The 13,316-nt window shown below is 46.7% G+C and overlaps 1 protein-coding gene across 2 annotated transcripts in view; it reads left to right on the top strand.

Moving 5' to 3' along the window:
- The window catches only part of ice2 (interactor of little elongator complex ELL subunit 2), a 64,745-nt gene that overhangs the window by 4,226 nt on the left and 47,203 nt on the right, over nt 1–13,316 (top strand). For both annotated transcript variants that reach the window (XM_052517191.1, XM_052517192.1), the window contains exons 3-7: nt 2,718–3,090; nt 7,697–7,816; nt 7,896–8,030; nt 10,116–10,232; nt 10,757–10,916. In XM_052517191.1, the coding sequence (XP_052373151.1) occupies nt 2,718–3,090; nt 7,697–7,816; nt 7,896–8,030; nt 10,116–10,232; nt 10,757–10,916 (905 nt within the window). The remainder of the gene's footprint in view (nt 1–2,717; nt 3,091–7,696; nt 7,817–7,895; nt 8,031–10,115; nt 10,233–10,756; nt 10,917–13,316) is intronic.

Raw genomic sequence — 13,316 nt, 5'->3', positions numbered from 1 at the left:
ATGATGAACTGGTAACCATTAGAACTGGTAACCATTAGAACTGGTAACCATTAGAATGCTGAACTGGTAACTATTAGAACTGGTAACTATTAGAACTGGTAACCATTAGAACTGGTAACCATTAGAACTGGTAACCATTAGAACTGGTGACCATTAGAACTGGTAACCATTAGAACTGGTAACCATTAGAATGCTGAACTGGTAACCATTAGAACTGGTAACCATTAGAACTGGTAACCATTAGAACTGGTAACCATTAGAACTGGTAACCATTAGAATGCTGAACTGGTAACCATTAGAATGCTGAACTGGTAACCATTAGAACTGGTAACCATTAGAATGCTGAACTGGTAACCATTAGAACTGGTAACCATTAGAATGCTGAACTGGTAACCATTAGAACTGGTAACCATTAGAACTGGTAACCATTAGAACTGGTAACCATTAGAATGCTGAACTGGTAACCATTAGAACTGGTAACCATTAGAACTGGTAACTATTAGAACTGGTGACCATTAGAACTGGTAACCATTAGAATGCTGAACTGGTAACCATTAGAACTGGTAACCATTAGAACTGGTAACCATTAGAACTGGTAACCATTAGAATGCTGAACTGGTAACCATTAGAATGCTGAACTGGTGACCATTAGAATGATGAACTGGTAACCATTAGAACTGGTAACCATTAGAACTGGTAACCATTAGAATGCTGAACTGGTAACCATTAGAACTGGTAACCATTAGAATGCTGAACTGGTAACCATTAGAACTGGTAACCATTAGAACTGGTAACCATTAGAACTGGTAACTATTAGAACTGGTGACCATTAGAACTGGTAACCATTAGAATGCTGAACTGGTAACCATTAGAACTGGTAACCATTAGAACTGGTAACCATTCGAATGCTGAACTGGTGACCATTAGAATGATGAACTGGTAACCATTAGAACTGGTAACCATTAGAACTGGTAACCATTAGAATGCTGAACTGGTAACCATTAGAACTGGTAACCATTAGAACTGGTAACCATTAGAACTGGTAACCATTAGAACTGGTAACCATTAGAACTGGTAACCATTAGAATGCTGAACTGGTAACTATTAGAACTGGTAACTATTAGAACTGGTAACCATTAGAACTGGTAACCATTAGAACTGGTAACCATTAGAACTGGTGACCATTAGAACTGGTAACCATTAGAACTGGTAACCATTAGAACTGGTAACCATTAGAACTGGTAACCATTAGAATGCTGAACTGGTAACCATTAGAATTGGTAACCATTAGAATGCTGAACTGGTAACTATTAGAACTGGTAACTATTAGAACTGGTAACCATTAGAACTGGTAACCATTAGAACTGGTGACCATTATAACTGGTAACCATTAGAACTGGTAGCCATTAGAATGCTGAACTGGTAACCATTAGAACTGGTAACCATTAGAATGCTGAACTGGTGACCATTAGAACTGGTAACCATTAGAATGATGAACTGGTAACCATTAGAACTGGTAACCATTAGAATGCTGAACTGGTAACCATTAAAACTGGTAACCATTAGAATGATGAACTGGTAACCATTAGAACTGGTAACCATTAGAACTGGTAACCATTAGAACTGTTAACCATTAGAATGCTGAACTGGTAACCATTAGAACTGGTAACCATTAGAACTGGTAACCATTAGAACTGGTAACCATTAGAACTGGTAACCATTAGAATGCTGAACTGGTAACCATTAGAACTGGTAACCATTAGAACTGGTAACCATTAGAACTGGTAACCATTAGAACTGGTAACCATTAGAATGCTGAACTGGTAACCATTAGAACTGGTAACCATTAGAACTGGTAACCATTAGAATGCTGAACTGGTAACCATTAGAACTGGTAACCATTAGAATGCTGAACTGGTAACCATTAGAACTGGTAACCATTAGAATGCTGAACTGGTAACTATTAGAACTGGTAACCATTAGAACTGGTAACCATTAGAACTGGTAACCATTAGAACTGGTAACCATTAGAACAGGTGACCATTAGAACTGGTAACCATTAGAACTGGTAACCATTAGAATGCTCAACTGGTAACCATTAGAACTGGTAACCATTAGAACTGGTAATCATTAGAATGCTGAACTGGTGACCATTAGAACTGGTAACCATTAGAATGCTGAACTGGTAACCATTAGAACTGGTAACCATTAGAATGATGAACTGGTAACCATTAGAACTGGTAACCATTAGAATGCTGAACTGGTAACCATTAGAACTGGTAACCATTAGAATGCTGAACTGGTAACCATTAGAACTGGTAACCATTAGAATGCTGAACTGGTAACCATTAGAACTGGTAACCATTAGAACTGGTAACCATTAGAATGCTGAACTGGTAACCATTAGAACTGGTAACCATTAGAACTGGTAACCATTAGAATGCTGAACTGGTAACCATTAGAACTGGTAACCATTAGAATGATGAACTGGTAACCATTAGAACTGGTAACCATTAGAATGCTGAACTGGTAACCATTAGAACTGGTAACCATTAGAATGCTGAACTGGTAACCATTAGAACTGGTAACCATTAGAATGCTGAACTGGTAACCATTAGAACTGGTAACCATTAGAACTGGTAACCATTAGAATGCTGAACTGGTAACCATTAGAACTGGTAACCATTAGAATGATGATGAGTTGTTGTGGTGTCCAGTCCCACAGTAAAGGTTGACGTGAAGGAGTTAGAGGACACAACAGGACCAGCCAAGCTCCCCTCTACACATAACCAGTCAAACAGCAGCAGTAACATAAATGATGAGAGGAGTGGCACCGGAGAACCCTGTACTGACAGTCAGGATGAACACGATGACCGTAAAGATGATCACCCGCCTGCTGGAGAGGCAGTCTCCAGACAGGAACCCAATCACCCTAGGCCCTCCGGCCAGGACCCCAGCCTTCCCAGCCAGGTACCAGAGTTGTTCCCAGAGCCCAGGATTCCATACCCCTGTTTCTCCAGACTCACCAGTAAAGACCAGCTGACATATCTCCATGTGCTGACCAGCAAAAAGCCCAGAGAGGCTTCTCAGGTAGGCTACCAACTGGCTCTTCACATTACCAATACAATACATTTGTATACAATACATACAGAGAAGCTCCTCGTGCACATAATGCTCTCAACACTACTCTATGCTTTTGTCACACTGTGGCTGTGCCTGTAGGGTCAGAGCCTGTGACTGTGCCTGTAGGGTCAGAGCCTGTGACTGTAAGGTCAGAGCCTGTGACTGTAAGGTCAGAGCCTGTGACTGTAAGGTCAGAGCCTGTGCCTGTAGGGTCAGAGCCTGTGACTGTGCCTGTAGGGTCAGAGCCTGTGACTGTAAGGTCAGAGCCTGTGACTGTAAGGTCAGAGCCTGTGACTGTAAGGTCAGAGCCTGTGACTGTAAGGTCAGAGCCTGTGCTGGTAAGGTCAGAGCCTGTGACTGTGCCTGTAGGGTCAGAGCCTGTGACTGTGACTGTAAGGTCAGAGCCTGTGACTGTAAGGTCAGAGCCTGTGACTGTAAGGTCAGACAGAGCCTGTGACTGTGCCTGTGACTGTGCCTGTAGGGTCAGAGCCTGTGCCTGTAGGGTCAGAGCCTGTGACTGTGCCTGTAAGGTCAGAGCCTGTGACTGTAAGGTCAGAGCCTGTGACTGTAGGGTGACTGTGCCTGTGCCTGTAGGGTCAGAGCCTGTGACTGTGACTGTAAGGTCAGAGCCTGTGACTGTAAGGTCAGAGCCTGTGACTGTAGGGTGACTGTGCCTGTAAGGTCAGAGCCTGCGCCTGTAGGGTCAGAGCCTGTGCCTGTGACTGTGCCTGTAGGGCCAGAGCCTGTGCCTGTAGGGTCAGAGCCTGTGACTGTAGGGTGACTGTGCCTGTAAGGTCAGAGCCTGCGCCTGTAGGGTCAGAGCCTGTGCCTGTGCCTGTAGGGTCAGAGCCTGTGACTGTGACTGTAAGGTCAGAGCCTGTGACTGTAGGGTCAGAGCCTGTGACTGTGCCTGTAAGGTCAGAGCCTGTGCCTGTAGGGTCAGAGCCTGTGCCTGTGCCTGTAGGGTCAGAGCCTGTGACTGTGCCTGTAGGGTCAGAGCCTGTGACTGTGCCTGTAGGGTCAGAGCCTGTGACTGTGCCTGTAGGGTCAGAGCCTGTGACTGTAAGGTCAGAGCCTGTGACTGTGCCGGTAGGGTCAGAGCCTGTGCCTGTAGGGCCAGAGCCTGTGCCTGTAGGGCCAGAGCCTGTGCCTGTAGGGTCAGAGCCTGTGCCTGTAGGGTCAGAGCCTGTGCCTGTAGGGCCAGAGCCTGTGCCTGTAGGGTCAGAGCCTGTGACTGTAGGGCCAGAGCCTGTGCCTGTAGGGTCAGAGCCTGTGTGCCTGTAGGGTCAGAGCCTGTGTGCCTGTAGGGTCAGAGCCTGTGTGCCTATAGGGTCAGAGCCTGTGTGCCTGTAGGGTCAGAGCCTGTGACTGTAGGGTCAGAGCCTGTAGGGTCAGAGCCTGTGTGCCTGTAGGGTCAGAGCCTGTGACTGTAGGGTCAGAGCCTGTGCCTGTAGGGCCAGAGCCTGTGCCTGTAGGGTCAGAGCCTGTGACTGTAGGGCCAGAGCCTGTGCCTGTAGGGTCAGAGCCTGTGCCTGTAGGGTCAGAGCCTGTGTGCCTGTAGGGTCAGAGCCTGTGTGCCTGTAGGGTCAGAGCCTGTGTGCCTGTAGGGTCAGAGCCTGTGTGCCTGTAGGGTCAGAGCCTGTGTGCCTGTAGGGTCAGAGCCTGTGTGCCTGTAGGGTCAGAGCCTGTGTGCCTGTAGGGTCAGAGCCTGTGTGCCTGTAGGGTCAGAGCCTGTGTGCCTGTAGGGTCAGAGCCTGTGTGCCTGTAGGGTCAGAGCCTGTGTGCCTGTAGGGTCAGAGCCTGTGTGCCTGTAGGGTCAGAGCCTGTGTGCCTGTAGGGTCAGAGCCTGTGTGCCTGTAGGGTCAGAGCCTGTGTGCCTGTAGGGTCAGAGCCTGTGTGCCTGACGGGTCAGAGCCTGTGCCTGACGGGTCAGAGCCTGTGCCTGTAGGGCCAGAGCCTGTGCCTGTAGGGCCAGAGCCTGTGACTGTAGGGCCAGAGCCTGTGCCTGTAGGGCCAGAGCCTGTGCCTGTAGGGTCAGAGCCTGTGTGCCTGTAGGGTCAGAGCCTGTGTGCCTGTAGGGTCAGAGCCTGTGTGCCTGTAGGGTCAGAGCCTGTGTGCCTGTAGGGTCAGAGCCTGTGTGCCTGTAGGGTCAGAGCCTGTGACTGTAGGGCCAGAGCCTGTGCCTGTAGGGCCAGAGCCTGTGCCTGTAGGGTCAGAGCCTGTGACTGTAGGGCCAGAGCCTGTGCCTGTAGGGTCAGAGCCTGTGCCTGTAGGGTCAGAGCCTGTGTGCCTGTAGGGTCAGAGCCTGTGTGCCTGTAGGGTCAGAGCCTGTGTGCCTGTAGGGTCAGAGCCTGTGTGCCTGTAGGGTCAGAGCCTGTGTGCCTGTAGGGTCAGAGCCTGTGACTGTAGGGTCAGAGCCTGTGCCTGTAGGGCCAGAGCCTGTGCCTGTAGGGTCAGAGCCTGTGACTGTAGGGCCAGAGCCTGTGCCTGTAGGGTCAGAGCCTGTGCCTGTAGGGTCAGAGCCTGTGTGCCTGTAGGGTCAGAGCCTGTGTGCCTGTAGGGTCAGAGCCTGTGTGCCTGTAGGGTCAGAGCCTGTGTGCCTGTAGGGTCAGAGCCTGTGCCTGTGCCTGTAGGGTCAGAGCCTGTGCCTGTGCCTGTAGGGTCAGAGCCTGTGACTGTGACTGTAAGGTCAGAGCCTGTGACTGTAGGGTCAGAGCCTGTGACTGTGCCTGTAAGGTCAGAGCCTGCGCCTGTAGGGTCAGAGCCTGTGCCTGTAGGGTCAGAGCCTGTGACTGTGCCTGTAGGGTCAGAGCCTGTGACTGTGCCTGTAGGGTCAGAGCCTGTGACTGTGCCTGTAGGGTCAGAGCCTGTGACTGTAAGGTCAGAGCCTGTGACTGTGCCGGTAGGGTCAGAGCCTGTGCCTGTAGGGCCAGAGCCTGTGCCTGTAGGGCCAGAGCCTGTGCCTGTAGGGTCAGAGCCTGTACCTGTAGGGTCAGAGCCTGTGCCTGTAGGGCCAGAGCCTGTGCCTGTAGGGTCAGAGCCTGTGCCTGTAGGGCCAGAGCCTGTGCCTGTAGGGCCAGAGCCTGTGCCTGTAGAGCCAGAGCCTGTGCCTGTAGGGTCAGAGCCTGTGCCTGTAGGGCCAGAGCCTGTGCCTGTAGGGTCAGAGCCTGTGACTGTAGGGCCAGAGCCTGTGCCTGTAGGGTCAGAGCCTGTGCCTGTAGGGTCAGAGCCTGTGTGCCTGTAGGGTCAGAGCCTGTGTGCCTGTAGGGTCAGAGCCTGTGTGCCTGTAGGGTCAGAGCCTGTGTGCCTGTAGGGTCAGAGCCTGTGTGCCTGTAGGGTCAGAGCCTGTGTGCCTGTAGGGTCAGAGCCTGTGTGCCTGTAGGGTCAGAGCCTGTGTGCCTGTAGGGTCAGAGCCTGTGCCTGTAGGGCCTGTGCCTGTAGGGCCAGAGCCTGTGCCTGTAGGGCCAGAGCCTGTGTGCCTGTAGGGTCAGAGCCTGTGTGCCTGTAGGGTCAGAGCCTGTGTGCCTGTAGGGTCAGAGCCTGTGTGCCTGTAGGGTCAGAGCCTGTGTGCCTGTAGGGTCAGAGCCTGTGTGACTGTAGGGCCAGAGCCTGTGTGCCTGTAGGGTCAGAGCCTGTGTGCCTGTAGGGTCAGAGCCTGTGTGCCTGTAGGGTCAGAGCCTGTGTGCCTGTAGGGTCAGAGCCTGTGACTGTGCCTGTAAGGTCAGAGCCTGTGTGCCTGTAGGGTCAGAGCCTGTGTGCCTGTCGGGTCTGTGACTGTGCCTGTCGGGTCAGAGCCTGTGTGCCTGTAGGGTCAGAGCCTGTGACTGTGCCTGTAAGGTCAGAGCCTGTGTGCCTGTAGGGTCAGAGCCTGTGTGCCTGTCGGGTCTGTGACTGTGCCTGTAGGGTCAGAGCCTGTGCCTGTAGGGTCAGAGCCTGTGACTGTAGGGCCAGAGCCTGTGCCTGTAGGGTCAGAGCCTGTGCCTGTAGGGTCAGAGCCTGTGTGCCTGTAGGGTCAGAGCCTGTGTGCCTGTAGGGTCAGAGCCTGTGTGCCTGTAGGGTCAGAGCCTGTGTGCCTGTAGGGTCAGAGCCTGTGTGCCTGTAGGGTCAGAGCCTGTGTGCCTGTAGGGTCAGAGCCTGTGTGCCTGTAGGGTCAGAGCCTGTGTGCCTGTAGGGTCAGAGCCTGTGTGACTGTAGGGTCAGAGCCTGTGTGCCTGTAGGGTCAGAGCCTGTGTGCCTGTAGGGTCAGAGCCTGTGTGACTGTAGGGTCAGAGCCTGTGTGCCTGTAGGGTCAGAGCCTGTGTGACTGTAGGGTCAGAGCCTGTGTGACTGTAGGGTCAGAGCCTGTGTGCCTGTAGGGTCAGAGCCTGTGTGCCTGACGGGTCAGACCCTGTGCCTGTCGGGTCTGTGACTGTGCCTGTCGGGTCAGAGCCTGCGCATTCGGTCATTGTACTTAAAACATGCATTGACATTGGCAGAACTCAATGTTGTGACCTGTGCCTCCCTCAGATTCTAATCGCAGCTTGCCTTCACCCTACCCGACCTAGCATTAACCCTGTTTATCTATGCCGATCAGACTCTGTTGCTGCATGTGAACAGTGAGAGGTCAGAGTTCATGAGGTACCTGCAGGAAGTGGCCAGGATGTGTCCTGACGACTACAACTACATATCCCAGGGGGCCGCTCTCTACTCAGAGGTAATGCACTGTTACTTCCTGGTTACTAGTCTGCTGATGATACAACTCTGTATGGTACTCTCATCCTTTTCTGTTACAGGAGTACCTGAGAGCCTGTCTAGACCAAATGAGGATGTATCCCCAACTCTATCAGATCCATGAGATAACCAGCCTCACAGGAGGAAACTTCTCTTCTAGCCTCCAGCTCAACTTTGAGAAACAGCTGCTCACTATGGTGAGATATACTAGAATCATGTATTCTATATAACAGTAATACTATGGTGAGATATACTAGAATAATGTATTCTATATAACAGTAATACTATGGTGAGATATACTAGAATAATGTATTCTATATAACAGTAATACTATGGTGAGATATATACTATGGTGAGATATACTAGAATAATGTATTCTATATAACAGTAATACTATGGTGAGATATACTAGAATAATGTATTCTATATAACAGTAATACTATGGTGAGATATACTAGAATAATGTATTCTATATAACAGTAATACTATGGTGAGAGATACTAGAATAATGTATTCTATATAACAGTAATACTATGGTGAGATATACTAGAATAATGTATTCTATATAACAGTAATACTATGGTGAGATATATACTATGGTGAGATATACTAGAATAATGTATTCTATATAACAGTAATACTATGGTGAGATATACTAGAATAATGTATTCTATATGACAGCTCCTTACTATGGTGAGAGATACCAGAATAATGTATTCTATATGACAGCTCCTTACTATGGTGAGAGATACTAGAATAATGTATTCTATATAACAGTAATACTATGGTGAGAGATACTAGAATAATGTATTCTATATGACAGCTCCTTACTATGGTGAGAGATACTAGAATAATGTATTCTATATGACAGCTCCTTACTATGGTGAGATATACTAGAATAATGTATTCTATATGACAGCTCCTTACTATGGTGAGAGATACTAGAATAATGCATTCTGTATAATAGTAGTACTATAAACTGTTATCCTTCGTACTTGTCACAGAACCTCTCGTCTCCTCCTGTGTGTTACTAGAATAATGCATTCTGTATAATAGTAGTACTATAAACTGTTATCCTTCGTACTTGTCACAGAACCTCTCGTCTCCTCCTGTGTGATACTAGAATAATGCATTCTGTATAATAGTAGTACTATAAACTGTTATCCTTCGTACTTGTCACAGAACCTCTCGTCTCCTCCTGTGTGATACTAGAATAATGTATTCTGTATAATAGTAGTACTATAAACTGTTATCCTTCGTACTTGTCACAGAACCTCTCGTCTCCTCCTGTGTGATACTAGAATAATGCATTCTGTATAATAGTAGTACTATAAACTGTTATCCTTCGTACTTGTCACAGAACCTCTCGTCTCCTCCTGTGTGATACTAGAATAATGCATTCTGTATAATAGTAGTACTATAAACTGTTATCCTTCGTACTTGTCACAGAACCTCTCGTCTCCTCCTGTGTGATACTAGAATAATGCATTCTGTATAATAGTAGTACTATAAACTGTTATCCTTCGTACTTGTCACAGAACCTCTCGTCTCCTCCTGTGTGATACTAGAATAATGCATTCTGTATAATAGTAGTACTATAAACTGTTATCCTTCGTACTTGTCACAGAACCTCTCGTCTCCTCCTGTGTGATACTAGAATAATGCATTCTGTATAATAGTAGTACTATAAACTGTTATCCTTCGTACTTGTCACAGAACCTCTCGTCTCCTCCTGTGTGATACTAGAATAATGCATTCTGTATAATAGTAGTACTATAAACTGTTATCCTTCGTACTTGTCACAGAACCTCTCGTCTCCTCCTGTGTGATACTAGAATAATGCATTCTGTATAATAGTAGTACTATAAACTGTTATCCTTCGTACTTGTCACAGAACCTCTCGTCTCCTCCTGTGTGATACTAGAATAATGCATTCTGTATAATAGTAGTACTATAAACTGTTATCCTTCGTACTTGTCACAGAACCTCTCGTCTCCTCCTGTGTGATACTAGAATAATGTATTCTGTATAATAGTAGTACTATAAACTGTTATCCTTCGTACTTGTCACAGAACCTCTCGTCTCCTCCTGTGTGATACTAGAATAATGCATTCTGTATTATAGTAGTACTATAAACTGTTATCCTTCGTACTTGTCACAGAACCTCTCGTCTCCTCCTGTGTGATACTAGAATAATGCATTCTGTATAATAGTAGTACTATAAACTGTTATCCTTCGTACTTGTCACAGAACCTCTCGTCTCCTCCTGTGTGTGCCTGCAGGGCGAGGTGGTGATCACAGATCACAAAGTGGTGCCTAATGAAGCACAGTTGGCATTTGACTACGAGACTGTTTCATCAGATATTCCTCCAGTCAAGAAAGCAAAGCTCTCGCACTCTGTAAGAATGATGCATTACTTCTTAATTACTACAACAAAGAGAGACATCATTGGTTATTGTGTCGGGTTGGAACTCGGTCTTTGGGAGGCCTTTATACTAGAGGTCGTCCGATTGTGATTTTTCAGCGCCGATATCGATTATTGGAGGACCAAAAAAAGCTGATGGTGATTTATTTATTTGTAATAATGACAATTACAACAATACTGAATGAACACTTATTTTAACTTAATATAATACATCAATGAAGTCAGTTTAGCCTCAAATAAATAATGAAACATGTTCAATTTGGTTTAAATAATGCAAAAACATGATCGGTGTCTAAAAATGCCAATTACCGATTTGTTATGAAAACTTGAAATCGGCCCTAATTAATCGGCCATTCTGATTAATCGGTCGACCTCTACTTTGTATATGAACTCAACTATTAAACCTCCAGCAGCACTCTTCCATTGATGTTTCTAAACAGTGTTATGACTTAGAATCCTCATTTTATACACTAATGTTGGTGTTTGTGTCACGTTTAGGGCGTCAGTACTGACAGTAATGCAGAGAAGCTGAGTGGTCGGTATGAACCCCATGTTGTCCTGAGTAGAGAAAGTCTGGTCAGACTGCTGGACAACCACGGTCCGGACTTCACTGATCCCTGGGAGTTACCTGTAGTGGTCAAAACCAACCCTGGGAGAGGTAGGATATCACCTAACCCTGACCCCTCATCCTGACCCAGGGAGAGGTAGGATATAACCTAACCCCTCATCCTGACCCCTAACCCCTCATCCTGACCCCTAACCCCTCATCCTGACCCCTAACCCCTCATCCTGACCCCTAACCTTGGGAGTTACCTGTAGTGGTAAAACCCTCACGTCCTTTCTCCTCGTCACCTTCTCAAAACCCATTGGAGGAGAAGGTCGAAGGGGAGGAACCTCTCGCTTTCTCATCCATTTGAGATGGAGATGAGGCCCGAGGAGCATGCAATGGAGCTATTCCAAATATCAACCGTGGGAGAGGTAGGACATTACCCTGAACCCTAACCAGGGCTCCCCAGATAGCATATAATATCAAAATGTGTCCGGAAATTTGCTTTACAAGAGTTTCTCTCAGCCTCATGGCAAAATGTTAAGAATAGCATTATAAAACTGCAATTTTCTTCAAAACAAAGTGTTGAAATCAATGTTTATAAACCCTGGATGGATGATGCTTTGTATTGGCTAATGAGAGGCTTTAAAGCCGCCGGTTGGCAATATTTGATTTGTCACAAATACAACAGGTCAACGGGCGGGGGGTTCCCGGCGCCGAGGCAACGGGCGGGGGGTTCCCGGCGCCGAGGCAACGGGCGGGGGTTCCCGGCGCCGAGGCAACGGGCGGGGGTTCCGGCGCCGAGGCAACGGGCGGGGGTTCCCGGCGCCGAGGCAACGGGCGGGGGTTCCCGGCGCCGAGGCAACGGGCGGGGGGTTCCCGGCGCCGAGGCAACGGGCGGGGGGTTCCCGGCGCCGAGGCAACGGGCGGGGGTACCGGGTAATGACATGGTTATATACAGGGAGTAACCGGTAATGACATGGCTATATACAGGGAGTAACCGGTAATGACATGGCTATATACAGGGAGTACCAGGTAATAACATGGTTATATACAGAGAGTACCAGGTAATATCATGGTTATATACAGGGAGTACCAGGTAATAACATGGTTATATACAGAGAGTACCAGGTAATATCATGGTTATATACAGGGAGTACCAGGTAATAACATGGTTATATACAGGGAGTACCAGGTAATATCATGGTTATATACAGGGAGTACCAGGTAATAACATGGCTATATACAGGGAGTACCAGGTAATAACATGGTTATATACAGGGAGTACCAGGTAATAATCATGGTTATATACAGGGAGTACCAGATAATAACATGGTTATATACAGGGAGTACCAGGTAATAACATGGTTATATATAGGGAGTACCAGGTAATAACATGGTTATATACAGGGAGTACCAGGTAATAACATGGTTATATATAGGGAGTACCAGGTAATAACATGGTTATATATAGGGAGTACCAGGTAATAACATGGTTATATACAGGGAGTACCAGGTAATAACATGGTTATATACAGGGAGTACCAGGTAATAACATGGCTATATACAGGGAGTACCAGGTAATAACATGGTTATATATAGGGAGTACCAGGTAATAACATGGTTATATATAGGGAGTACCAGGTAATAACATGGTTATATACAGGGAGTACCAGGTAATATCATGGTTATATACAGGGAGTACCAGGTAATAACATGGCTATATACAGGGAGTACCAGGTAATAACATGGTTATATATAGGGAGTACCAGGTAATAACATGGTTATATACAGGGAGTACCAGGTAATAACATGGTTATATATAGGGAGTACCAGGTAATAACATGGTTATATACAGGGAGTACCAGGTAATATCATGGTTATATACAGGGAGTACCAGGTAATAACATGGTTATATACAGGGAGTACCAGGTAATAACATGGCTATATACAGGGAGTACCAGGTAATAACATGGTTATATACAGGGAGTACCAGGTAATAACATGGCTATATACAGGGAGTACCAGGTAATAACATGGTTATATATAGGGAGTACCAGGTAATAACATGGTTATATACAGGGAGGTAATAACGTGGTTATATACAGGGAGGTAATAACATGGTTATATACAGGGAGTACCAGGTAATATCATGGTTATATACAGGGAGTACCAGGTAATATCATGGTTATATACAGGGAGTACCAGGTAATAACATGGTTATATACAGGGAGTACCAGGTAATATCATGGCTATATACAGGGAGTACCAGGTAATAACATGGCTATATACAGGGAGTACCAGGTAATAACATGGCTATATACAGGGAGTACCAGGTAATATCATGGTTATATACAGGGAGTACCGGGTAATGACATGGCTATATACAGGGAGGTAATAACATTTACATTTACATTTAAGTCATTTAGCAGACGCTCTTATCCAGAGCGACTTACAAATTGGTGCATACACCTTATGACAACCAGTGGAACAGCCACTTGCATCTAAATC

Source organism: Oncorhynchus keta, unplaced genomic scaffold (genome assembly GCF_023373465.1).
Source record: "Oncorhynchus keta strain PuntledgeMale-10-30-2019 unplaced genomic scaffold, Oket_V2 Un_scaffold_6048_pilon_pilon, whole genome shotgun sequence".
NCBI classification, from domain to species: domain Eukaryota; kingdom Metazoa; phylum Chordata; class Actinopteri; order Salmoniformes; family Salmonidae; genus Oncorhynchus; species Oncorhynchus keta.
This window is presented reverse-complemented; position numbering and strand designations above follow the sequence as displayed.